We start from the raw sequence: 25,201 nt of genomic DNA, 5'->3' as shown, positions 1-25,201 counted from the left end.
AATCATCATCAACACTGGTTTAAGACAGCCGGCGGCGCGTTTGACGCTGTCGTCACATCCCATCCTGTGTGCGGCGCCGACGCGTTCCTGTCGCCCGATCCTGTGCGCCCCGCCGCTGCAGCCGGCCGTCCTCCTGGCGGCAGGTCACCGGCAGCTGTGGCTGGTGCGGCGGCCGGGCCGGCGGCGCGGCCTCGCCCTGGTGCCCGTCACGCACTTCTGGCACCGGCCCTGTCCCGTCCCGCTCCTGCAACTGCCGCCGTCACCCCGCTCACCAGGTCCGTCCGTCCTCTTCCTTTGACCCGGCCTGGCGGGCAGACCGCTGTCCCCTCTCCTCCCCTGACCCGGCCCGGCGGGCAGACCGCTGTCCCGTCTCCCCTGACCCGGCCCGGCGGGCAGACCGCTGTCCCGTCACCTCCCCTGACCCGGCCTGGCGGGCACACCGCTGTCCCGTCTCCTCCTCTGACCCGGCCTGGCGGGCACACCGCTGTCCCGTCTCCTCCTCTGACCCGGCCGGTAAGCAGACCGCTGTCCCGTCTCCTGCTCTGACCCGGCCGGTAAGCACACCGCTGTCCCGTCTCCTCCTCTGACCCGGCCGGTAGGCAGACCGCTGTCCCGTCTCCTCCGCTGACCCGGCCTGGCGGGCAGACCGCTGTCCCGTCTCCTCCTCTGACCCGATCGGTGGGCACACCGCTGCCCCGTCTCCTCTGGCCCGGCCCGGCGGGGAGACCGCTGCCCGGTCTCCTGCTCTGACGGCACTCGTCACGCGCGCTGTCGTCAGCCGGAGGCCCTGCCAGCGGACCCTCGCCACTTACGGCGCTGCGCCCGGCGTCCTCTGTCGGGCCAGACCGGCTCCTCTGGCGGGCTTTGACGTGCCTCTCCTGGCTGGCTGTCATGTGCCGTCGCTCTCTGCGGCGTCACTCTCTCCGTCTACCATGTGACGACCCTGGAAGCATGTCTTAGACGTGTCAGCACTGCGGGCTTGCACAAATGTCAGAACGCTCCTCTTAACCCGGACGGCGCGGATTCGAGACGGCCGCCTGCCGCTCGGTTGTGTCTCTCGCTATGCAGTCGATGTTTACCGTAGGTCCTCTGGACCACTCAATGGCTGTCAGTCGGAAGTGCGGCTGGTGACCGGGCGGCCGTCCGCCGGCAGCGCCGTCCCGGGACGCCGACCACGTGCGGCCCTGGGAGCTGGAGGAGGAGTTCGAGCGCGGCGGCACGTACCGCTCCTCGCTGCCCGGCCGCGCCTACGGTGCCGTGCCGAACTACCGCAGTGAGTGGCGCCGCGGGGCGTGTGGCCCCGGCGCCCTTCTGACGGGCTGGGGCGGCGGCTAGTCGTGGGTCGAGGCGCTGCGGCCGGTGCAGCCGTGTGCTGGGGTTCAGGCGGGGTCAGGTGCTGTCTGAACGGATGCAGGGTGCTGGTCCTGATGCGTGGAGGAGCTTATCGGTCGGTGTGTTGGATGCCCTATTCAACAAAAGGTGCTGCGTGATGACTGCTAGGATAGACGGTAAGCAGTCCGTTTGCCCGCGAATAACAGTGACCAGGTCTCCCCCGGCGGCTTCATCCATGACCTATCACTCGTACGCTGGTCTGTCACCTGTGGACGGGTGTTTGCCTCGTTGTGCCTGACTGGGACCGGCTGGCCGGCCGGCCGTGCGGCCCGTGCGTGCTCGGTTGCGGCGTGTCCGGCTCCCTCAGCCGTCGTCTGGCGCGGCGCCCTCGTGGACGGCGCCGACCAGAGACTGGGGCCGGCCCGGAGCGGCCGGCGCTCCAGCCCCGGTCCCTCAGGCCTGGACTGAGGCTGCACTGGCACGGCTCGGACGCGGCGGTGACGCTCAAGATGTCACGGCTTGTGCGCGCGTGGCGGCGGCGGCGCATGCCCCCCTGCCTTTGGACCGTGGTTTAGGTAGCGAGTAGCCTGCCTGTCCCCGTTGTTTGGCGCCATGCTGTGTGCACGTCGTTAAGCGGAGTTGTGGGCTGAAATGTTGCTGTCGTGTAGTTTGAATTTTCGACTCAGGCGTACATGACTTTTTGTATGACTGCATACGACGCTGCATCTGTTCCGAAGCATACTTTTGACCTATGCTTGACCCCGTACAAGTGCGATACGGTTTGATGGCGAATGCGTTGGTCGTTTAGTTTGGGTTTTTCGCTCAGACGTACATGACACTTCGTACGACTGCAAACGGCGCTGCATCTCTTCCGAAGCATACTTTTGACCTATGCCTGACCCCGTACAAGTGCGCTACGGTTTGATGACGAATGCGTCAGTGTGATCTGTCCCTTCTTTGACACTGTCTAGGCCATCCTGCGCGTGCGTTTTATCCTCCAGCAGGGGAGGCGCCTGAAGCACCCCGTACCGCCCCAGCTTGACATTAACCGCGTCTGTAGCGCCCTCCCGTCGTGCTTGTTTGTCGCTGCGAGAGGCATGCGCTGTCCCGGTCGGCACGCCGCCTGTCCCGCGCCGGCCGCCGCCGCCCGCTCTGAGCGCGCCGCCACCGCCGTTCCAGTCGTGCGCTCGTCCATGTCGGCGCCGCGACCCGGTTACGGCATGAAGGCCAGCACGCTGCCCTGCGCCGGCGCCCGGCCGGCCACCAGCGGCGGCTACTACGTGAGTATGACGCGCGCCGCCCGGCTCCGGCAGTCGCTGGCTCGCTGCAGACGACGCCGCGGCCCGGGCACGGGCTCCAGACGCGCTCGCACACGTTCCTCGGCCGGCCCGGCGGCTACGGGCCCGGCATCGTGAGTGACTGGGAGGAGGGCCGGCCGCCAGGCTGCGGAGGAGGCCCTCCCGCGGAGAGGGGAGGCCGCCCCGTCGGCGGGAGGGGCTGGTGCCGCCGCGGGGCTGTGACCCAGCGGCGGACGAGGTCGCATGCGGCACGGCTGTGTGTGACGGCTGAGAGCAGGCTCTGCGGGGGGGGGGGGGGGGGGCACTAGCGGAGGTGGCTGGGTGATGTGTGCTCGGTTGGTAGCTGCATGCGGCACGTCTAGTGTGTGTGCCCCTCCGCTCCTGAGCCGTCCCTGCTCGCCTGATGGGAGTGGTCCGTGTGGGACGACCACGCCTCTTACGCTCGCAGATGGTGTGGGGCGGGTGGGCCTTGCCGCATTATTGGAGTCGCACGTGGGAGTTAAGTGTGTATGCTTTCCCGGGAGCGGTCTGTGTGAAACCTCGAAGGGTGCAAACCACGAATTCCAAGCAACGCCATCATGTACACGCGTGGAACAGTCTAGCCCCTTCTATATGTGAGTGGATAGCCCACAGAGGTCCCCAGACCATTCTCCGCCACCGCGCACCAAGCGCCAGCTCGGCCCGGCACGTGTGCGTGCGTGCGTGCGTGCGTGCGCGTGTGTGTTGTGACTGAGCGCGGCGGTCTCGTCGGCGTCCGTGTGTCGCGCGCCGGTGACAGATGTGCCGCGCACCTGTCGCCGGCGGCCGGCCGGACCGCCGGCGCGGCCTGACCGCTCGGCCGGCGCCAGACGCAGCCGCGCCGTCCCCGCGCGCCGCTGGCCGGAGGCAGTGGTGGGCCGGAGCGGTGGGCCGGAGCGGTGGACCGCCCGCTGGCGCCCGGGCCGGGACCACAGCGCCGTCCGACAGTTGCGGCACTGCAGGTCACGCGTGGCATCAGGCACCACCCTGTAGCGGCTCGTGAGATTTCTGGATAGGACAGGATTCGTGACACGTCTTGAGCTGAAGATTCAGTGTGGGTCGGTGTGGCGAAGACCGCCTGGCTTTGTTCTGCGCGGATGCGGTGGCCGTTGTGTCGTTTTGTGTCGAGTGCATGCGCGTGCACTTGTGCATGAGTAATGTGCTTATTGTAAGGGGCAGCGTCATCCTTCCGCCCTTACATGTTCCCTGCCTGCTGGCTGGTCATGGTCACGGACATGTCACGTGTCCGTGTCGGCGCCCCTGTTCTGGAGAGCGTCACACTAACGTGATGCCGTTCTACGCAGGGCGATTACTACGGAGGCCTGGGTGAGAAGACTCACAGCACCGAGTTCAGCAGCGCCAGATCAGATAGTGAGTGTATGCGCTCAGCGTCAAGTGAAGATGACGTGTAGGTCGGCGTAAATGGCCCGGTAACTTATCATTTGTAAATTTGTTTTCGTTCTGCATGTTACGCCGTCGCCATCCATGGCTTTTCCGCGAGCGTGTTGCGCGGTCCGCCGAACAAACAATGAACTCTGCTGTTATCTCCCCTTTCTTCCCTAGTTATTCCCTCCGTGCCCGCTCTTGTTCCTGTCTTCTTTCCTTTCGCAGATGTGCAACAATGCTACTTGACGTCTCCCCTTTCTGCACATCACGTGCCCCCCCCCCCCCCCCCCCCCCTGATCCCTGGACCCGCTCTAACCCCGCTCTAACCCCGCTCTGGCCTCGTTCTGACCCCGCTGGCTTCGCTCTGACCCCGCTCTGATCCCGCTCTGGCTCCGGCCCCGCTCTGGCCCCACACTGACCCCACTCTGACCCCGCGCTGGCCTCGCTCTGGCCCCGCTCTGGCCCCACTCTGACACCACACTGAACACACTCTGGCCCCACTCTGACCCCGCTCTGACCCCGCTCTGGCCCCACTCTGACCCCGCGCTGGCCTCGCTCTGACCCCGCTCTGACCCCACTCTGGCCCCACTCTGGCCTCACTCTGACCCCGCGCTGGCCTCGCTCTGACCCGCCGCCGTGCCGCCAGTCTCGATCGGCTCTCTGACGGAGGCCGACCGCAACGCGCTGAACCAGGCGGAGTCCGTGTCGGTGCACACGCCGCGCTCGGGCTACCACCGCTACCCGTACCAGTTCGCCGGCGGCCCGCCCATGCGGCGCTCGCTGCCCAACGTCTCGCAGACGGGGCCGCCGCTGGAGCCGGCCAAGGTGTACCCGGTGCACCTGCTCTTCACCACCAACTACCGGCTGCCGGCCGACGTCGACCGCGCCAACCTGGAGGTGCGGCGCGCGGAGGAGGCGGTCCCGAGGGTCGGCGGCGGGAGAGGGGAGGGATCGGGTGGTGCGGCGCTGGGCAGGGCTGAGGTTGGTTCTGGGATCAGGCTGGGCCTGCCAGCCGACTGGGGAGGAACGGATCGGGCCTGGCCGAGCGTGCAGGAGTTGATGTGAGCTGACTGAGTCTGACCTGGGTTGACCTGACGACAGCGGCTTAAATTGAGCTCATGTGGTTCGTGCTGAGTTTAACCAGGCTTAAAAGATGTCGCCACGTGCGTCTTGTTTACTTGGGGGAAGGGCAGTTATTTTGTGGCGAGCACAGGCGGGTGGATTTGGGCTGTTCTTACACAGCTCACCCAAGCGTGTGGTAGCCCTTTCTTTCTAGGGAATACAATGCGCCTGCTAGTTGTCCTCACAGTGGTTGCGTTCATTAGAATTGACCTCAGTCGTAGTGATAACATCTCAATTGGCGCCGTACCCCATTTCCCGACCTTTACCAGTGTCTGTGCTGACATGGTCCCAGTCGTGCTGATAGGAGGATGCCAACGAGCCTCGCCCCGACGATTTCGGTGCTGATGTCCGCGTGTCTTCCGCTGCAGCGCCACCTGTCCGACGCCGAGTTCGAGATGTTTTTCCACATGCCACGCGCCGACTTCTACCGTCTCCCGCTCTGGCGGCGCAACGACCTCAAGAAGCGAGGCCGTCTCTTCTAGAGCCCATGGCGGCGACGAATGGCGAGCCGGCGCCGGGCGCGAGGGGGCGCGCCGCGCGGCGACGAACGAATCCACGGATGCACGCTTCGCGAGCGCTCGAGCTTCCAGGCGCGGGCCGCTGCGCCGGCGGCGGCGCGCGGCGGAGCGCCTTGTGTTGCCTGTCCCCGGCTTGCGTGGCGTTCTCCCGCTGCTAGTGAGAGTGTGCCGATCCCCGCCGGCTGCGGCGGTGGGACGCGGATCGGCGGCGGCAGCCGCGGCGGCGGCGGAGCCGGCCGGCGAGCGGCCGCGTCCGGTGAGAGTGCAGCGCGCGAGGGCAGCCGAGGCGACGCGGCAGCTGTGGCGGGCTGGAGCGGCCGGCCGGGCCCCGCGCGCCGGCCGGCCGCCGGCGGCAGCTGTGGTGCGCCGCTGCGGCCGGCGCGAGACGCGGCCTGGGCCGGCGGCCTCGCGGCGCGGCCGGCGGCCACCGGCGAGTGGACGGCTTGGGTTCGAGCGCGGGCCGCCGCTGCGCCCTGGGCATTCTAATGTGGATACGTATATACAGGCCCGCTTGTTGCAATAGCATGCCTTGTTTTTGTGACTTCTGTGGCGTTGTTTGGTTCGGACCGGGTGCCGTATTTCGCACGTAGCTAAGCTGTCGGTCTAGTCACGGTCTGCCGTAGTCGGCCCTTTATTTTAGATGTGGCGTGTACTCTGCTTTAGGTGCTGACTAACTGAGCGTGCTCTCGGAGAGCTTCTCGTCTAGACGGCGGGCTTGAGTACCCATGTTCCGTCGCTGGGGACGTTTTTACGCATGGTAGCTTCCAGCAGCTGGGACGGTCGGCACCGGCCGCCGCCTCCGTCCGGATTGGTGCTCGCGCCTCCGGTCCTGTCTATTTTTCCAGCCCCGGCCAGGGCCGTTGTCGCGGCAGTGTCCGCGTCGTCCTGCGCCGCCCACGCCTGTTGCTGTGTTCGGCCGGCTGCTAACGATGGCTGCGTCCAAGGACGTCTTAGAAAACTGTGCTCTGGAAAAAAATAAACGCTTCAGGCCGTTTCGCTTGCGCGTTTTGAGTTGAGTTCCTCAAACAGTCGTGTCACAATGATTTGATGGTGCTATGTCTTTATAGTAGCGATGGGGATTAACATGTGCCCAATTGGCATGTCAGCAATGGGCAACTAGAAGTGTGGCGTTTGACATTTAGGTTCACGGCTACCGTCTTGTTCATTTATGCTCCGATTAACGACTGATGAGGTACTCATGGCCAATGGGATGGTCAAGGCGCATTTCTACTCATGGGGGGAGGGTGAGGCCTTCAGTCCCTCTCCCAATCCTCTGTATATCCTCGAACTGTTAGCCAGAAGTATGCCCATCACCCATAGAGGGTACATCTGGTGCCAACACTATGTGCCGTTCAGCGTGCGCGGTCTGTCAAGGGACCGTGGTCCACGAACTAAATGGCAGCACCATCTGTGCGTGCTAGATTGCACAGCCGTCTGTGCCAGCTAGATGGCAGCACCGTCTATGCGCTATATGATTTGGGAGTTAATGGGACGGCCAGGGCGGGCTATGAACCGGCTGCCCCAGCAGACCGCGGCAGGAACCGGCCCCAGGCGGTTCCTGCCACCTGGCGACCCGCAGCTTGTTTTGATCCAGCGTCATGCATGCGGCTCCTAATTGCACGCGAGCTCTAATCAAAGTCGGCGGATCGGCCCCAGCGGGGATCGCAGCGTTTCACGTGGCGTTCAGCGCGGCTGCTTCACTAGGCATGCACCGTAGAGTATCAAGGTGAAAGCCATTCTCGCTGATGCGTGCTTGTAACTTAGGGACGCTGAGCTCCTTTTCGTGTTTTGTCGCTTTCTAAAAAACTGCAACCATGGATTGGTGTTAGTTTTGACGATAGACATTCCTACGGTCAACATTGGTCTATGCTAGGTATCAACATTGGGAGAATGAGACAAACGGTAGCTAATTTCTTGTACTGCGAGCCTAATAAGTTTACAAGTGTGAATGAAGCATACACATTTAGCAACCGACATTAGCCAAGGGAGTTGACCCGAAATTAGCAACCGTATGCATACCGCTGGATCAGAACAAGCTAGGGACCAAGCTTTCCAGCCGTGGACGCATGGCCTTCGGTGTTCCAGTCTGGGGACGTTCGGTCCGAAGAATCCAGCAGCATAATCTGCTCAGGGGCCTCCCTCGCGCCCGGCTACCACCAGGTGCCGGCCCGCGGGCCGGCCTGCGATGCGGCGGCAAGATGCACCCGAGCAGGCGCGGAATGTCAAAGAAGCGCTGCGTACAACAATGGTATGCCACCAATGTCAAAGCTGAATGGGGGCCAAAATGGAGTAAGCCCTCACACGACAGCAACTGCGGCCGTCTTATTATCGTCTCCCAGTCCAATATTTCATTTATAAATGCGGTGAGAACAGCAGCCACTGAGCCCATATACAGGCGGTCGGGGGGGGGGGGGGGGGGGCAGCCAGCCGGTCGATATTGACAAGTCCATCAACGGACCTTATGACAAGTTGGGTCAACACCGCCAGAACTGGTACCAATGTAGCATGTGCGCATGCATGCCTGAATGCCGAAGCTGCACCGACCAGCTCATCGTCGTTGTGTCCCAACTCACGTATAATGAGGCGCAGCTTCCGCTAGGCTGCTCCAAGTCCAGTGAGGAGCCTCCCTGCAGGCTGGATGAAACACCGGCCACAACAGCACAAACGTGGCACGTGTGCACGACTGTGACACATGGATACGTGTATCGACAGCTCTATCACTTTGGAGATTGAATAAGCCATTTACAAGTGGTTGTGGCGGCCGGCGGCCGCCCGGGCGATAATTGTCCCAAGTCCAACAACGGACCTCCCGGCATGTTGGGGTAAAACCCACCAAACTGGCACAAACGTAACACATGTGCACACATGCGAAAAATGCTAAAGCTGTACCGACCGTCTCATTGCTTTCGGGTCCAATCTCACTCGTTATGAGGTATAACTTCGGCTGATTTGCGAAGTCCAATAAGGGCCAAAACGGCACAAACATGTGCTAAACGTGTGCAAGCATGTGAACTGGGGAGACATGCGTCGCCCATTTTGTCGCTTTCTTGACTGGAATTGTCAAGCTTCTATTTCAAAACCTCTCTGGGTGTTAGGCGGCCGCCCGGTCGACAGTTGCCCCCGGTCCAACAACGGACCTTCCACAACTTAGATGCAAGACCGTTCAAACCGGTGCAAACGTAGCACGTGTGCATGTATGTCCAAATACCAGACCTGTGTCGACTGTCTCGTCGCTTTCGGGTACCAACTCATGCATCACGAGGCGCAGCTTCGGCTGGATTGTTCCAAGTCCAGTAAGGTACCTCCCTGCAGGCCAGACTCAAGACCGGCCAAAACAGCACAAACGTGGCATGTGTGCACGACTGTGACATATAGAGACATGTGTCGACCATTTCATCGCATTCTGGAGTGTAATTTTCCAGCTTTCATTGTAAGTGTTCTGGCTGACAGGCGGCCGTCAGGTCGACTATCGCCACATGCCCAGTAAGGCACCCCCTTGCAGGTTAGGTGAGACCGTTCAAACTCATGTCAGGAGGGCTTCAGCTCTCTCCTCTTTGAGATAGAAATTGACGAAATCCGGGGTTAAACACGTTGGTGATCTTTTGAGGGGCGGTTCAGAGTTTTTCACGGCTCAGCCTCTAAACTCTCTTTGCAAAATCACGCCCCTGAGGATCGTTTGAGAAACCTGTCTTCCTTTCACGACATACTGAAATTTCATCACCGTCTGTATCTCTAGCTGAGTTGGATGGAGTCAGTCCCTTTTTTGCCATCCCCGGCATTCTCAGCAGAGTGTGGGATAGGCTTTACGGTCGCCGACACACCGCCGCCGGCGCACCACTCACCCGGGCGGCACGTTAGGTCAAGGTCACCGCCAGCTGACACTCGGGCTCGGCGGCCAGTCGCAAGATTGACACAAATTGTCAAAATGGTCAAGATTGTCAAAATCAATAGGCTTAACACTTAAATATACTTAAAAATAGGCAGAACACTTACAATATAATAGGGAGAAGGGCTCATCCTATCAGCCTAACCTGCCCCAACACCCGATTTCTTCCGTATGGCAGTCATTTAACTTGGCTTCCCCGGCGTCGGGGATCGGTGGTTGCATTGCCCGATATGACTTTTTTGTACTTTTTTACACTGTTTTGACCCGTATTGCGTCTGGTTTGCAAGGAGGTCCATTACTGGACATGGGTGACCCGGGCCGCGTGGTCGCCTGTCACTAAGCCCACTTTGACAACAAGAGCTCCACAATTTCAGTCCCGAAGGCCAAAGAATAATGAGCACATGTCTCTCATTTTCACATGTATGCACATGTGCTACGTTTGTGCCAGTTTGGTGGGTTTTACCCCAACATGCCGGGAGGTCCGTTGTTGGACTTGGACAATTATCGACCGGGCGGCCGCCGGCTGCCAAATCTCTTGTAAATGGCTTATTCAATCTCAAATGTGATAGAATGGTTGATATATGTCTCCATATGTTACAAACGTGCACACGTGCCACGTTTGTGCTGTTGTGGCCGGTCTTGCATCTAGCCTGCAGGGAGGTCCCTTACTAGACGTAGCAAACCAGCCAAAGTTGCGCCTCGCGATGCGTGGGTTGGGACACGAAAACAATGAAACGGTCGGTACAGGTCTGACATTTGGGCATGCACGAACACATGCTACATTTGTACCAGTTCTGGTGGCGTTGACCCAACTTGTCATAAGGTCCGTTGATGGACTTGTCAATGTCAACCGGCCGGCCGGCAGCCGCCCGGACCGCCTGTACATGGGCTCAGTGGGACCACTTCTTCACCGGTTCTCACCGTGTTTATAAGTGAAAGTTTGGCCTGGGAGGCGATAATAAGACGGTCGCAGTTGCTGTTGTGTGATGGCTTATTCCATTCTGAGCCCTATTCAATTTCGACATTGGTGGCATACCATTGCTGCACGCAGCGTTTCTTCGACATTCAGCGCCTGCTCGGGTGCATCTTGCCGCCGATCACCGGTAAGGCCGGCCGGCGGCAGCCCGCCACCTGGTGGCAGCCAGATGCGGAGGAGATCCCTTACTATATCTATGCTGAGTTCAGCCTCCTGCGAAGAACAGCAATTCCCTTTCATATTGAAATTGATCACAAAATGACACTATACGTGCACGCATTGTTCTTAAAATATAAAGCAACAGCTTAAAAGCTGCCTCCAAACTAAAAAAACTATGCGACTCTGTTCCGCATGACCTGAGGAAATGCGCAGTGATCGCTATAACCGACCGCGCGACGGTGTGACACCTGCCTTCTTGCTAGTTTGGTAATGTTTGAGGTATTTTGGATCCAGAAATGGTAATTCGAGGTCTTACCCCAAAAGAAGCCGCCATAGTGCGGTAGGCGGCGCGGCAGGCGGCTCCAGCTGTAGCCCGGCCAGCTGCCCGGCCAGGGCGCGGCATCCCGGCCCAGCTCCTACTGAGCTGGGCTGCAGCAGGGGGTCGGCTGGCGGCTACACCATCCTGAGGTGCTCAGGGGCGCGTGGCTCCGCGGGCCGGTGTGGAGTATGGTGGTGCATGACATAAGGCGGACCAGCAGACTGTATACACGCTAGGTCCTGTCCAGCCCATTTGTAAACGACGCGTTTGGAACACGCAAGCACAAACACAAAGTAGCTCCACAAACAAATGAGAGGAAGACATCCAGAGGATATCTGAACCCTGGCGTTCAATTCTTGCTCTGCAACTCCGAAGAGACCGGTGTTAATACCGCGATAACACATAACAAGGCACGCGCAATGGAGAAGGCTTGGCGACTCAATGGAGCGCGTTTCTTGATGACGTATTAGGTTATGACCGCAACTGCTGATCTCCGTGGCCACATTTAATAGGTAACGCTTGCTGAAAATTTGTCTTGGAGTTTACTGCTTAGGAAGTTTGCTTCGTGCTCTCCTGATTCGTTTAAAATCTTGTCTTTTTTCTCTGAGTTTGGCCTTCGCGCTGCAGCCAATCCGTAAAGATAGAGCCACTTAACACGGACCAATTGAGACGTTTGCAAGAGTACCGTGAAGCGGTTCCTGCATTGTGACAGCGTTTTGATCTGTAATGTTGCTACCAAAGGCAAAGCTCAAACGTGCCATTAGCTCAGGTGTAGGAAATGTGTCGGGGTCGAAAAGCTGCATTACAACATCTTTTTTGCTCCTTCTTGAAGAAAAGATTAAGTACGGTTTTTCGTTGTCCCAACCCCTTTAACATGCATAATGTGTTGGCTTTATCACGCCCAAACGAATTTAGTACAGGTGACCATTTTCAAGGGATAGGGTTCGCGATTTCACGGATCCACGAACAGCACCAGATTACGGTGATGTGCGCCAGAGGCGTATACGCTCCTCCCATCAGACAACACCAACCCAAGCTCGACTAATTCGGTGACGTCATGACGGCCGACAGTTTCGTGCAGTTCTGTATCATGGACAAAAGCGACCACCACCTGCATTTCCCTAGACGTCACGCATCAACAGCTGGCGAAGATGACGTGGCTCACTGGTATAACGCATGGATCGCAGCCGCCGCGAAAGTGCGGGGTCAGACTAAACATCATACGGGGTGTGTCCTAAGGCTCCGCATATGTATATATATATATATATATATATATATATATATATATATATATACCATGCTTGGTTTTGACCACACCATATTTTTCAGATAATGAACCGGTATATTGCTGCCACTTGGCTTGCGATAACCAATTCCCTAACGCTTGTGTTGATATTTAGTTTACGATGCGATGGGCATTCCAGCAGATGGCGTTCTTGCTTTCAAAGCGAGGGTGTCAACGCCTGAACCGAAAGGTGCAAGACGCCTTCGAATGCTATCACCATCTAGGTGGGTTGCCGCCAAACAAAGTGAAAAGTGACCCCCAGGCGTTCTCGGGTGCAGCACAGAATACAATGGCACTGCTTCACTTCTTGATACCGTGTGCAGAATTTAACTCCAGTCTCGGTCTGTTTGAATTGGGAACAGGCTGCGTACGCACGCTGTGATTATAGACTCTACGCATCAGACGTCAGCTAGGTGTAATACTGCAGAGCTCGCGACAATGCTTCGACAGCCATGTGGGTTACACGGGCTGTTGTGTGAGTACGTTGATCCAACAGATGCACATGATTAACAATCCCTGGTACGTAATCGTGTCAGTGCCGTGTAGCTGGTCTCATATCATCGAGCTTAAGCGCTGCTAGTTCAGCGGCTAGTCCAGTTCTGAATATTTGCTTTATCGGTGATGATGTAAACCACCAACAGCCGGGGGCATGCTTATCGCTGCACCCTAGCCATCTTATCGTTATCGTGGCCTAGGAATTGCCTGGGCATGATAACAGTCTTACAAGGAACAGTTTGTCAGAAAGAGCTTTACAACGATCACTATGCCGTCCGCGAGAAGAGGCTGCACAGACATGGGAATTTGGTGTTAGCGCCCAACCCCTGCATGCACGTCTCAGACCCAACTGAACGCAGAGGCTGCTTGGCGCTTCGCAGCACGTAAGTTCCTATCACAACTAATTTCATAACAGCAGCTGCACATATCTTGGCTATTACGTGAACGCCGCACTTGATATTTCGACAGGCGGTTTAAGAACAAGGGTATGGTTGAAGGAGGTCATGAAATAAAGACTCTAACTTCAAAAATATATTTTGCTCTGTGTACCAACAAGAGTTGCATGCAGGATTTCGACAGCACATTATGATTTACAACTACATAGTATTTTAAAAATCTACTCATTCTCACACATCTACATTCATTGGATGCGCGTTACCCCCCCCCCCCCCCTTCTAATACACCACTGGCGTCTACCTTTTGTCTCATTTGTTTTCGCATTCCCAAGCCCTTGAAATAGGCACGAGGTTACACCTTTCAAGACAGCCTCGTTTTCCTATGAGGTTAATCATTGCGAATTCTGTGCACTGTCCAAAACATGGGAAGCGCCCACTCGCGGACGCGCGCCTACCTGGTGGAAGTGTTACGTGATTAATTTAGTGTTTGCTTATCACGTATTCGTGGCAGTGTTTCAAGAACCGGTCACGTCTCACCGTCGCCAAATGTCTTTTTTCTGTTCCCGCCTGTTTACTGTCTTTGTTCGATACGACGCTCTCTTCCCTTGTGTTCAGTTCTAAATATAGACCGACTTGACCTGCGCCCGTTATTGATATGAGAGTGATTTAAGAAGGGAACGAAACAGAAGGGCTTGCCCCAAAGATCGCACGACTCGTGCCAGGTCCTTCACCTGTGCCCACCTACAGGCTAGGGGTGATCTAACCCGATATGGAAAAGGAAGTCAAGCTGACTAGCAGACTGGTTAAAGTAACCTATGTGAAAGTATGCCTCTGAGTTCAATTCACCGCATACTCACTGTAAAACTACTTGCGAAACACGGAGACTGGCTATTAGTCAGACCTGGCGCAGCCAAGTTCTTCCGTCTTCTTTAAGGCCAAGCATAGACCAGCAATGTTGTCTCTTGTTCTACTGGCCATTCATTTTCATAGACATGAAGGTCAAGGCACATATCGTGATTCGTTTGCATTCTTCAGAACCTGTCATGATTCCAGTCAAGCTTAAAAACCCGAAATGAATTGTATTTTATGGAAATTACGATGAGAGCAGTGTTACGGAGCTGTGGCAATGGATTCGTCTTCAAGACGCTGTGCGCGGCGAATTTTGCCATGGTCCCGTGCGGCGCCGCCGGGCTAAGTTCGCGGATGACATTTCGGCTGCTGACCTTCAACTGATTGTCTAACCGCGCTTGCCAGCCTCCCGCATACCCTGCCAGCCTGACCAGGCTCCACATGTCGGGGCAGGGGAGTGTACGGTGGGTCCATCTCTCGAGGTACAAAGTACACGCTGGTCTCTTCGAGCAGTTGCAGGGCCTCACGTGCATAATGTGTGACGGCGAGATTTGGTCGAATGTGCTGGTCACCACCGCAGTCACCGTTCTTGAAAAAGTAAAATAAACTCTTTTATGTACTTGTGACGGTGTGTTGCCCTACCGAAATTTCTCCTGCTGGGCACGATCACCGGCTGGGTGACTGTCCACGCCATCATCTCCATCATTACGATCGTCCACATGGGCTGATGGCAAGCCAAACCAGCAACTGACATGACAATTGCTTCCTCCCCTGAATCTCATATCAGGGAGCATCTCTTCCAGCGGGCGTGAAAACCCCGAATTTCCCGACATTTGAGTGCCAGATAGGTGAAGTGTGATTCGTTGTTCATTACAGTATCTTTGTCCTGTCTGCTGGACACTAGCCCTCGGGAGAAATCACGGTCTTTTGACCCCTTTTTTACCTCGAAAATTTTCTGGTGACTGCCAGCTTTTCGGACTTTAAATCCTCTTCATTTTACGTTTTCTTGGCTTGTGACTACGATGCACCAAATGCTTTACTTGCAGGCGCTACTTTCAACGCCTTCTGACCTATTTCTGTGAATAGAACATGGACTTCAGTCTCCAGATTCTTTAAGGTAGCTTAAATAGACCAACGTACCAATCTCACTTGTTTACAATAACGGACAGCAGCACTTTGGAGGCGCCAGGGATATCTCGCGCATGTTTTGCGATGATATCGCAAACCGCTTGTCTCTTAAAGGAGGCCATTTTCTTTATACAAAAGACATAAAGGGCCCACAGAAACTTACTTAATATAAAGCTTGTCCAGAGTTTATTCACCGTTACGCATGACAAAAACAGTGTTCACAAAATACACACAGCCTTTATTACAAGTTAAAATCTGTGCAAAACACCAATGCTGACCCGCTAATATGTCATTTCAGTCCAAGCGACACCTTAATTTGCCTGGGGCGCTCCTCTAAGGCAGAAAATCATGCTTTCCAGTTTGGCGAGCACGCTTAAATGACTGGGATGCGTTTTTTTCAGGTCTGGTGGGTGCCGTTTGAGGTCATGAGAGTGTCTTCACGCCTGCCGTGTGCTGCTTAGGCTTGGAACGCCCGTCCACAGCTCAGGGGCACAATAGCTTTTCAGTTTAGGGGGAGGCATTTTGGACCGGTATGAACCACACGTAGATCCCGAGGGACACTTTTCTGGGTAGGAGGGATGCAATTTCACGTTTGGGCGCCCTTTGCGTGTCCGAGAGATGCGTTTCAGGCCTTGGAGCCCCTTTTCACCAATGGGGGGCAGATGCACAATGGCGCCTGAGGCGTCATTTTAGTCCTTTTCAGTCCTTTTCAGAGGCGCCCTTTCACACAGCGGAAGTGCATTTCGGGGCTTCGGGACGTCCCTTAAAACAAACAGGGTGCCCGAGACGATATTGCGCGTACATGAGGCAGCGCCGCGCCGTACCGAAGCCACGGCTGCTTTGGAGACCAGGGACCACCGCCCCAGGCATGGAGCAACTGTGACCTGTCTCCGCTAACTTCTTCACAGTCATCAAAAACGTGAACACAATACAGCGACAGCGAAGGGGATTATGGGCTAAGTTGATGCAACATAATGCACACGATTGGTTCTCTCGGGCACATGCTCGTGTCAGTAGCGTGTAGGATATCCCATATCAGTGAGCTAAGCGCCACTACTTCAGCTGATAGTCCAGCTCTGAATGTTTAGTCTATCGGTGATGGTGTAAGCCAACAGCAGAGTACATGCTTATCGTTACAATCAAGCCATTTTATCATTATCGTGGTCTAGCAATTGGCCAAGCATGAACACAGCTAACGAATGACACAGTGGCCGAGACAGAGCTCAACACCGACCACTACGCTGTCTGCGAGAGGAGGCTGCGCAGACCTGAGAATTTGGTGTTGGCACTCAGCCAATGCGTGCAAGCCTAATGTCATGCTGCACTCAAAGGCTACTTGGCACTTTGCAGCACATTCGTTGCTATCACAACTGATCTCATAACTTTGCTCTAGAGCCAGGGTGGTAGACAACAAGATAAAGTTATAATTATAGCTGGACTCTTGCGGTGGGGAGTACCTTTTCAGCATGAGATGGAACCTTAATAAGGAAACATTCTACACAGCATCACGCGGCCCACATTTTACGTAACATGAATGAACTACTGTTTTAAGACTTGCAAAAACACGCCATGAGATATAGAACTAACGTGGAAAGTTGTACAGAATCCCTCTGGAAATGGGATGGTAATGTTAGTCAAGGAGGCGCTTAGACACCTCAGAGGGCCCTCCTGACTACTCCGCCCCGTGGGGAAGGGGGGAGGGGTTGAGGGGTAAACGGCCAAGAGAGGGGGGGGGATTTGGAAATCAAGAAATATAAAACAATTCTATAAAAAACACCACCACTGCCTGTCTTATAAACTCTCCACTGGTATTCGATTTGCAGACAATGGATTGCCTCCTAGGTCACGAAAATGTGCTGAAGGAGGTCAGATTTTAGTAAATTGACTCTTTCATCAGTCACTCGTTTTCGAAGGTTAGGGCTGCAGAACCACTACGTTGATATCATTGCGCTCTCCATGCTTCGCATATCAAATCAAATGTCTCTGGACCGCGTCACATCAACTAGCGACTTCGTTGAGCGGGTTTAAGGGATCAATGTTCGCACGGCAAACACCAATGATATCTGCAGCTTGCGCATCAGATGACATTGGTGGAGGGTATCAGGTCGTAAGTGACCTAGCCTGGGTCAAGTCAGTCATCGCTTCTCCATGGCCTAACCTGACAACTTGCTGTAAAATTGGTCGGAAAGCAAAGTTCAGTTGCAAGTTGCATTTGTAATGTGTTTGTGATCGTAATTACTAAGTGTAAAAGTAAAAATGTAGCCGCAGGTGTACGTGTTATTCAGTCGTGGCACCCGACCTCGGCCAAGGTTGGACGCTCAGTGCCTCGCTCCCTCATTGCTCCGGTGAATCTAGTGCCGAACGCGGCGCGGCTAGCTGAAGTCCGTGTGTGCGCGGTTCGCGACGCTTAACGTGAGCCTGTTGAGACGAAGCACGGGATCCAATGAGAATGTCATCCTCAAAGCCTGACTTCAGCGACGCAGAGGAAGAGCCTGCTCACCCTGTCGCCAGCCACTGAGCGGAAGACGCAGCGCTTCGTTGGCAAAGTGATTAAGAGTGCTCGAGGCCAAAAGAAAACTAAGAGTGCTCGAGGCAAAAGAAACTAAGAGTGCTCGAGGCCAAAAGAAAACTAAGAGTGCTTCGAGGCCAAAGAAAACGAACGGCATCACCGGAACAGCCACAAGTTACTGAAAAGGACTAGGATATTTTGGTCGAATTTAAGGTCGTGTTTGGTTTATCCAGCCGGTAACGTTGTAATCAATCCTTTGGTAAAATCGAGGAAAACTGTCATCTTACGAAGCTTAATCTTAAAAAAATTGGAAAACGCAGTCTTTGAACAAAACTGACATATCGAAAGCTTGGAAATATACCCTGAACGGATAAAAACAGCTTGATGCGCACGAAATTCAGATGGGAAAGCCTGAACGTCACAGTCTTTTCTGAGAGCATAATCATGGACGAGTGAACGTCTCTGTAAGCAGCGTCAGGAGGACGACGTTGGGAGCGTGGCGACATCACTGCTACGCGGATGATTTCCGGCCATTAAGACTATTAAGAGAGAAGATTAATCCATCATTCACCTCTCACTGGGGGATAATACCGTGGCTTGACACCTTCAAACAACAGGGACTGCACAACTGCTCGAGGAGCAAACAAAAATGGAAAGAGAAACCATCTCAGGAAAAGTGTTGTACCTCAGCGAGTTGCACACACATCAAAAACAAAACAAAGCAAGCAGACTATCTTTCAACAACTTCACCAGCTCAAGCGAGGCAAGACAATATGGACGGCGTTAAAAAAGCGGCATCCCCGTGTTCAAGAGATTCCAGGATTCCCAGCCGTACTAGTAAACCCCACAAAACAGCTGAACGGTATCATGCGTGGGCCCGCCTCAGGCGCAGTCCCACGGCCGGGCGCGCCGACTCTGCAGAGGCCCACACCAGGATTACCGGGGCCGGGTGTCGGTCGCTGCTGCGCCGGCTGGCCGCGGCCGGGGCGCGCTGACTCTGCAGAGGCGCACCCAGGATCACCGGGCTGGGTGCCGGCCCCTGCTGCGCAGTCTGGCCGCGGCTCCCGGTGGTCGCGTCGCAGCTGTGCTGTGGTCTGGAGCCTCGCCACCCGGGCCAGCGTGTGTTAATGTGGCTGCTGCTGGCGCGGCTGCCGGCTGCTGCTGTGCTGACGGTTGGCCCTCGTCCGGTGGGTCTACGCCTGCGGAGCTGGTGGCTGGGTGGATCGTCGGTGGTTGGCTCGCCAGGCCTGACGCCGACGGCTTGTCGCGTCCGCCAAAGATGCGACCACCACTGGGACGGCCGGTGGCAGCAAGAGCGGCGCGTCCTCATGCAGCGGCAGCAGCCTGAGCTGCGCGGGCTATACATTGGAGCCTGGTGGTTGATAAGAGGTCAATATATATATATTATAATATATTCATATATATATATATATACTTTAACATCTTTTTTGTGTTCCTTCTTGAAGAAAATATAAAATACCGTTTTTCGTTGTCCCAACCCCTTTAACATGCATAATGTTTTGACTTTATTGCGCCCCCAACGGATTTAGTACAGGCGACCATTTTCAAGGGATAAGGGTCGCGATTTCACGGATCCACGAACAGCACCAGATTACGGTGATGTGCGCCAGAGGTGTATACGCTCCTCCATCAGACAACGCCAACCCAAGCGCTACTAATTCGGTGACGTCATGACGGTCGACAGTTTCGTGCAGTTCTGTATCATGGAGAAAGGCGACCACCACCTGGCATTTCCCTAGACGTCACGCATCAACAGCTGGCGAGATGACGTGGCTCACTGGTATAACGCATGGATCGCAGCCGCCGCGAAAGTGCGGGTGTCAGACTAAACATCATACGAGGTGTGTCCTAAGGCTCCGCATATGCATATATATATATTATATACTATATATATATATATATACCATACTTGGTTTTGACCACACCATATTTTTTCAGATAATGAACCGGTATATTGCTGCCATTTGGCTTGCGATAACCAATTCCCTAACGCTTGGTTGACATTTAATTTACGATGCGATGGGCATTCCAGCAGATAGCGTTCATTGCTTTCAAAGCGAGGTTGTCAACGCCTGAACCGAAAGGTACAAGACGTCTTCGAATGCTATCACCATCTAGGCGGGTTGCCGCCAAGCAAAGTGAAGGGTGACCTCCAGGCGTTCTCGGGTGCAACACAGAATACAATGGCACTGCTTCACTTCTTGATACCCCGTGCGCAGAATTTAACTCCAGTCTCGGTCTGTTTTAATTGGGAACAGGCTGCGTAATGCATGCTGTGATTATAGACTCTACGCATCAGACGTCAGCTAGATGTAATACTGCAGAGCTCACGACAATGCTTCGACAGCCATGGTGGGTTACACAGGCTGTTGTGTGGGTACGTTGATCCAACAGATGCACATGATTAACAATCCCTGGTACGTAATCGTGTCAGTACCGTGTAGCCGGTCTCATATCATTGAGATAAGCGCTATTAGTTCAGCGGCTAGTCCAGCTCAGAATATTCGCGTTATCGGTGATGATGTAAACCACCAAACAGCCAGGGGCATGCTCATCGCTGCACCCTAGCCATCTTATCGTTATTGTGGCCTAGCATTGCCTGAGCATGCTAACAGTCTTACAAAGAACAGTTGTCAAAAAGAGCTTAGCAACGATCAGTATGCCGTCCGCGAGAAGAGGCTGCACAGACATGCGAATTTGGTGTTAGCGCCCAACCCCTGCATGGACGTCTCAGGCCCAGCTGAACGCAGAGGCTACTTGGCGCTTCGCAGCACGTAAGTTCCTATCACGACTAATTTCATAACGGCAGCTGCACATATCTTGGCTATTACGTGAAACGCCGCACTTGATATTTCGACAAGCGGTTTAAGAACAAGGGTATGGTTGAAGGAGGTCATGAAATAAAGACTCTAACTTCAAAAATATATTTTGTTCTGTGTACCAACAAGAGTTGCATGCAGAATTTCGACAGCACATTATGATTTACAACTACATAGTATTTTAAAAATCTACTCATTCTCACACATCTACATTCATTGGATGCGCATTACCCCCCCCCCCCCTTCTAATACACCACTGGCGTCTACCTTTTGTCTCATTTGTTTTCGCATTCCCAATCTCTTGAAATAGGCATGAGGTTAAACCTTTCAAGACAGCTTCGTTTTCCTATGAGGTTAATCATTGAGACTTTTGTGCACTGTCCAAAACATGGGAAGCGCCCACTCGCGGGCGCGCGCCTACCTGGTGGAAGTGCTACGTGATTAATTTAGTGTTTGTTTATCACGTATTCATGGCAGTGTTTCAAGAACCGGTCAAGTCTCACCGTCGCCAAATGTCTCTTTCTGTTCCCCGCCTGTTTACTGTCTTTGTTCGATACGACGCTCTCTTCCCTTGTGTTCAGTTCTAAATATAGACCGACTTGACCTGCGCCCGTCATTGATATGGGAGTGATTTAAGAAGGGAACGAAACAGAAGGGCTTGCCCCAAAGGTCGCACGACTCGTGGCAGGTCCTTCACCTGTGCCCACCTACAGGCTAGGGGTGATCTAAACCGATATGGAAAGGGAAGTCAAACTGACTGGCAGACTGGTTAAAGTAACCTATGTGAAAGTATGCCTCTGAGTTCAATTCATCGCATACTCACTGTAAAACTACTTGCGAAACACGAGGACTGGCTATTAGTCAGACCTGGCGCAGCCAAGTTCTTCCGTCTTCTTTAAGGCCAAGCAAAGACCAGCAATGTTGTGTCTCTTGTTCTACTGGCCATTCATTTTCATAGAAATGAAGGTCAAGGCACATGTCGTGATTCGTTTGCATTCTTCAGAACCCGTCACGATTCCAGTCAAGCTTAAAAAACCCGAAATGAATTGTATTTTATGGAAATTACGATGAGAGCAGTGTTACGGAGCTGTGGCAATGGACTCGTCTTTAAGGCGCTGTGCGCGGCGAACTTTGCCATGGTCCTGTGCGGCGCCGCCGGGCTAAGTTCGCGGATGACATTTCGGCTCCTGACCTTCAACTGATTGTCTAACCGCGCTTGCCAGCCTCCCGCATACCCTGCCAGCCTGACCAGGCTCCACATGTCGGGGCAGGGGAGTGTACGGTGGGTCCATCTCTCGAGGTACAAAGTACACGCTGGTCTCTTCGAGCAGTTGCAGGGCCTCACGTGCATAATGTGTGACGGCGAGATTTGGTCGAATGTGCTGGTCACCACCGCAGTCACCGTTCTTGAAAAAGTAAAATAAACTCTTTTATGTACTTGTGACGGTGTGTTGCCCTACCGAAATTTCTCCTGCTGGGCACGATCACCGGCTGGGTGACTGTCCACGCCATCATCTCTCCATCATTACGATCGTCCACATGGGCTGATGGCAGCCAAACCCAGCAACTGACATGACAATTGCTTCCTCCCCTGAATCTCATGTCAGGGAAGCATCTCTTCCAGCGGGCGTGAAAACCCCGAATTTCCCGACATTTGAGTGCCAGATAGGTGAAGTGTGATTCGTTGTTCATTACAGTGTCTTTGTCCTGTCTGCTGGACACTAGCCCTCGGGAGAAATCACGGGTGCGGTCTTTTGACCCCCTTTTTTACCTCGAAAATTTTTCTGGTGACTGCCAGCTTTTCGGACTTTAAATCCCTCTTCATTTACGTTTTCTTGGCTTGTGACTACGATGCACCAATGCTTTTACTTGCAGGCGCTACTTTTCAACGCCTTCTGACCTTTCCTGTGAACAGAACATGGACTTCAGTCTCCAGATTCTTTAAGGTAGCTTAAATAGACCACGTACCAATCTCACTTGTTTACAATAACGACAGCAGCACTTTGGAGGCGCCAGGGATATCTCGCGCATGTTTTGCGATGATATCGCAAACCGCTTGTCTCTTAAAGGAGGCCATTTTCTTTATACAAAAGACATAAAGAGCCCACAGAAACTTACTTAATATTAAAGCTTGTCCAGAGTTTATTCACCGTGACGCATGACAAAAACAATGTCACAAAATACACACAGCCTTTATTACAAGCTTAAAATCTTGCAAACACCAATGCTGACCCGCTAATATGTCATTTCAGTCCAGCGACACCTTAATTGTCTGGGGCGCCCCTCTAAGACAGAAAATCATGCTTTCCAGTCTGGCGAGCACGCTTAAATGACTGGGATGCGTTTTTCAGGTCTGATGGGTGCCGTTTGAGGTCATGAAAATGTCTTCACGCCTGCCGTGTGCCGCTTAGGTTTGGAACGCCCGTCACAGCTCAGGGGCACAATAGCTTTCAGTTTAGGGGAGGCATTTTGGACCGGTATGAACCGCACGTAGATCCCGAGGGACACTTCTGGGTAGGAGGGATGCAATTTCACGTTTGGCGCCTTTTGCGTGTCCGAGAGACGCGTTTCAGGCCTTGGAGCCCCTTTTCACCAATGGGGGCAGATGCACAATGGCGCCTGAGGCGTCATTTTAGTCCTTTTCAGTCCTTTTCAGGGGCGCCCTTTCACACGACGGAAGCGCATTTCGGGGCTTCGGGACGTCCCTTAAACAAACAGGGTGCCCGAGACGATATTGCGCGTACATAGGCAGCGCCACGCCGTACCGAAGCCACGGCTGCTTTGGAGACCAGGGATCACCGCCCCAGGCATGGAGCAGCTGTGACCTGTTTCCGATAACTTTGTCACAGTCATCAAAGACGTTAATACAATACAGCGACAGCGAAGGGGATTATGGGCTAAGTTGATGCAACATAATGCACACGATTGGTTCTCTCGGGCACATACTCGTGTCAGTAGCGTGTAGGCGATCCCATATCAGTGAGCTAAGCGCTACTAGTAGTTTAGCTGCTAGCCCAGCTCTGAATGTTTAGGCTATCGGTGATGGTGTAAGCCAACAGCAGAAGACATGCTTTATCGGTACAATCAAGCCATTTTATCGTTTATCGTGGTCTAGCAATTGGCCAGCATGAACACAATCCAACGAATGACGCAGTGGCCGAGACAGAGCTCAACACCGACCACTGCGCTGTCGCGAGAGAAAGCTTTGCGGACCTGAGAATTGGTGTTGGCACTCAGCCAATGCATGCAAGACTAATGTCATTCTGCATGCAAAGGCTACTTGGCACTTCGCAGCACATTTGTTGCTATCACAAACTGATCTCATAACTTTGCTCTAAAACCGGAGTGGTAGACCCAAGATAACAGTATCATTCTAGCTGACACCTTACGGTGGAAGCACCTTTTCGACATGAGATGGAACCTTCGTGAGGGAGCATTCTACAGAGCATCACGCAGCCACAGTTTACGTAACATGGGTGAACTACTGTTTTAAGACTTGCAAAAATTCGCCATGAGATGCAGAACTAACGTGGAAAAGTTGTACAGAATCCCTCTGGAAATGGGATATAATGGTAGTCAGGAGGCGCCTAGACACCTCAGAGAGCCCTCCTGACTACCCCGCCCTGTCGGGGTGAGGTAAACGGTCAGGGAAAGGAGCTTGGAAACCAAGAAATATGAAACAATTCTATAGAAAAACACCACACTGCCTGTCTTATAAACTCTCCACTGGTATTCGATTTGCAGACAATGGATTGCCTCCTAGGTCACGTAAATGTGCTGAAGGAGGTCAGATTTTAGTAAATTGATTCTTTCTGATGATTGAAATTGATTGATTCTTAAATTTAAATTGAGGTTAGGGCTGCAGTACCACTACGATGATATCATTGCGCTCTCCATGTTTCGCATACAAATCAAATGTCTCTGGACAGCGTCACATCAACTAGCGACTTCGTTGAGCGGGTAAAGGGATCAACGTTCGTACGGCAAACACCAATGATTATCTGCAGCTTGCGCATCAGATGACAATGGTGAAGAGTATCAGGTCAGTCAGTGACCTACCTGGGTCAAGTCAGTCATTGCTTCTCCATGGCCTAACCTGACAACGTGCTATGAAAATTTGGTCGGAAAGCAAAGTTCAGTTGCAAGTTGCATTTATAATTGTGTTGTGACTGTAATACCAAGCGTAAAAGTAAAAATGTATGTGTGCGTGTTATTCAGTCGTGGACCCGACCTCGGCCAGGTTGGACGCTCAGTGCCTCGCTCCGCACTGCTCCGGTGAATCTAGTGCCAACGCGGCGCGGCTAGCTTGAGTCTGTGGTGCGCGGCTCGCGACGCTTAACGTGAGCCTGTTGAGACGACGCACGGGATCCACGAGAATGTCATCCTCAAAGCCTGACTTCAGCGACACAGAGGAAGGACCAACTCACCCGTCACCAACCATTGAGCGAAAGACGCAGCGCTCCGTCAGCAAAATGATTAAGAGTGCTCGAGGCCAAAAGAAAACTAAGAGTGATCGAGGCCAAAAGAAACGAACGGCATCACCGGAACAGCTACAAGTTACTGAAAAGGACTAGGATATTTTGGACGAATTTAAGGTCGTGTTTGGTTTATCCATCGGTAGCGTTGCATCAATCCTTATGTAAAAACGAGGAAAACTGTCATCATACGAAGCTTAATCTTAAAAAT

General features: G+C 54.1%; 1 protein-coding gene across 4 annotated transcripts in view; it reads left to right on the top strand.

Moving 5' to 3' along the window:
• Window positions 1-5,865, top strand: part of Unc-115a (actin binding LIM protein Uncoordinated 115a) — a 29,663-nt gene extending 23,798 nt beyond the window's left edge. For 3 of the 4 annotated variants that reach the window (XM_037221380.1, XM_037221379.1, XM_037221381.1), the window contains 5 exons: window positions 1,154-1,273; window positions 2,512-2,612; window positions 3,953-4,019; window positions 4,681-4,931; window positions 5,525-5,864. In XM_037221380.1, the coding sequence (XP_037077275.1) occupies window positions 1,154-1,273; window positions 2,512-2,612; window positions 3,953-4,019; window positions 4,681-4,931; window positions 5,525-5,638 (653 nt within the window). In that variant the 3' untranslated portion in view covers window positions 5,639-5,864. Of the gene's footprint in view, window positions 1-1,153; window positions 1,274-2,511; window positions 2,613-3,952; window positions 4,020-4,680; window positions 4,932-5,524 lie in introns of all 4 variants that reach the window. The other variant, XM_037221378.1, reaches the window with a different exon arrangement.
• Window positions 5,866-25,201: the final 19,336 nt, after the last annotated feature.

Source organism: Pollicipes pollicipes, unplaced genomic scaffold, assembly GCF_011947565.3.
Source record: "Pollicipes pollicipes isolate AB1234 unplaced genomic scaffold, Ppol_2.1 Scaffold_4740;HRSCAF=5597_pilon_pilon_pilon, whole genome shotgun sequence".
NCBI lineage: Eukaryota > Metazoa > Arthropoda > Thecostraca > Pollicipedomorpha > Pollicipedidae > Pollicipes > Pollicipes pollicipes.
This window is presented reverse-complemented; position numbering and strand designations above follow the sequence as displayed.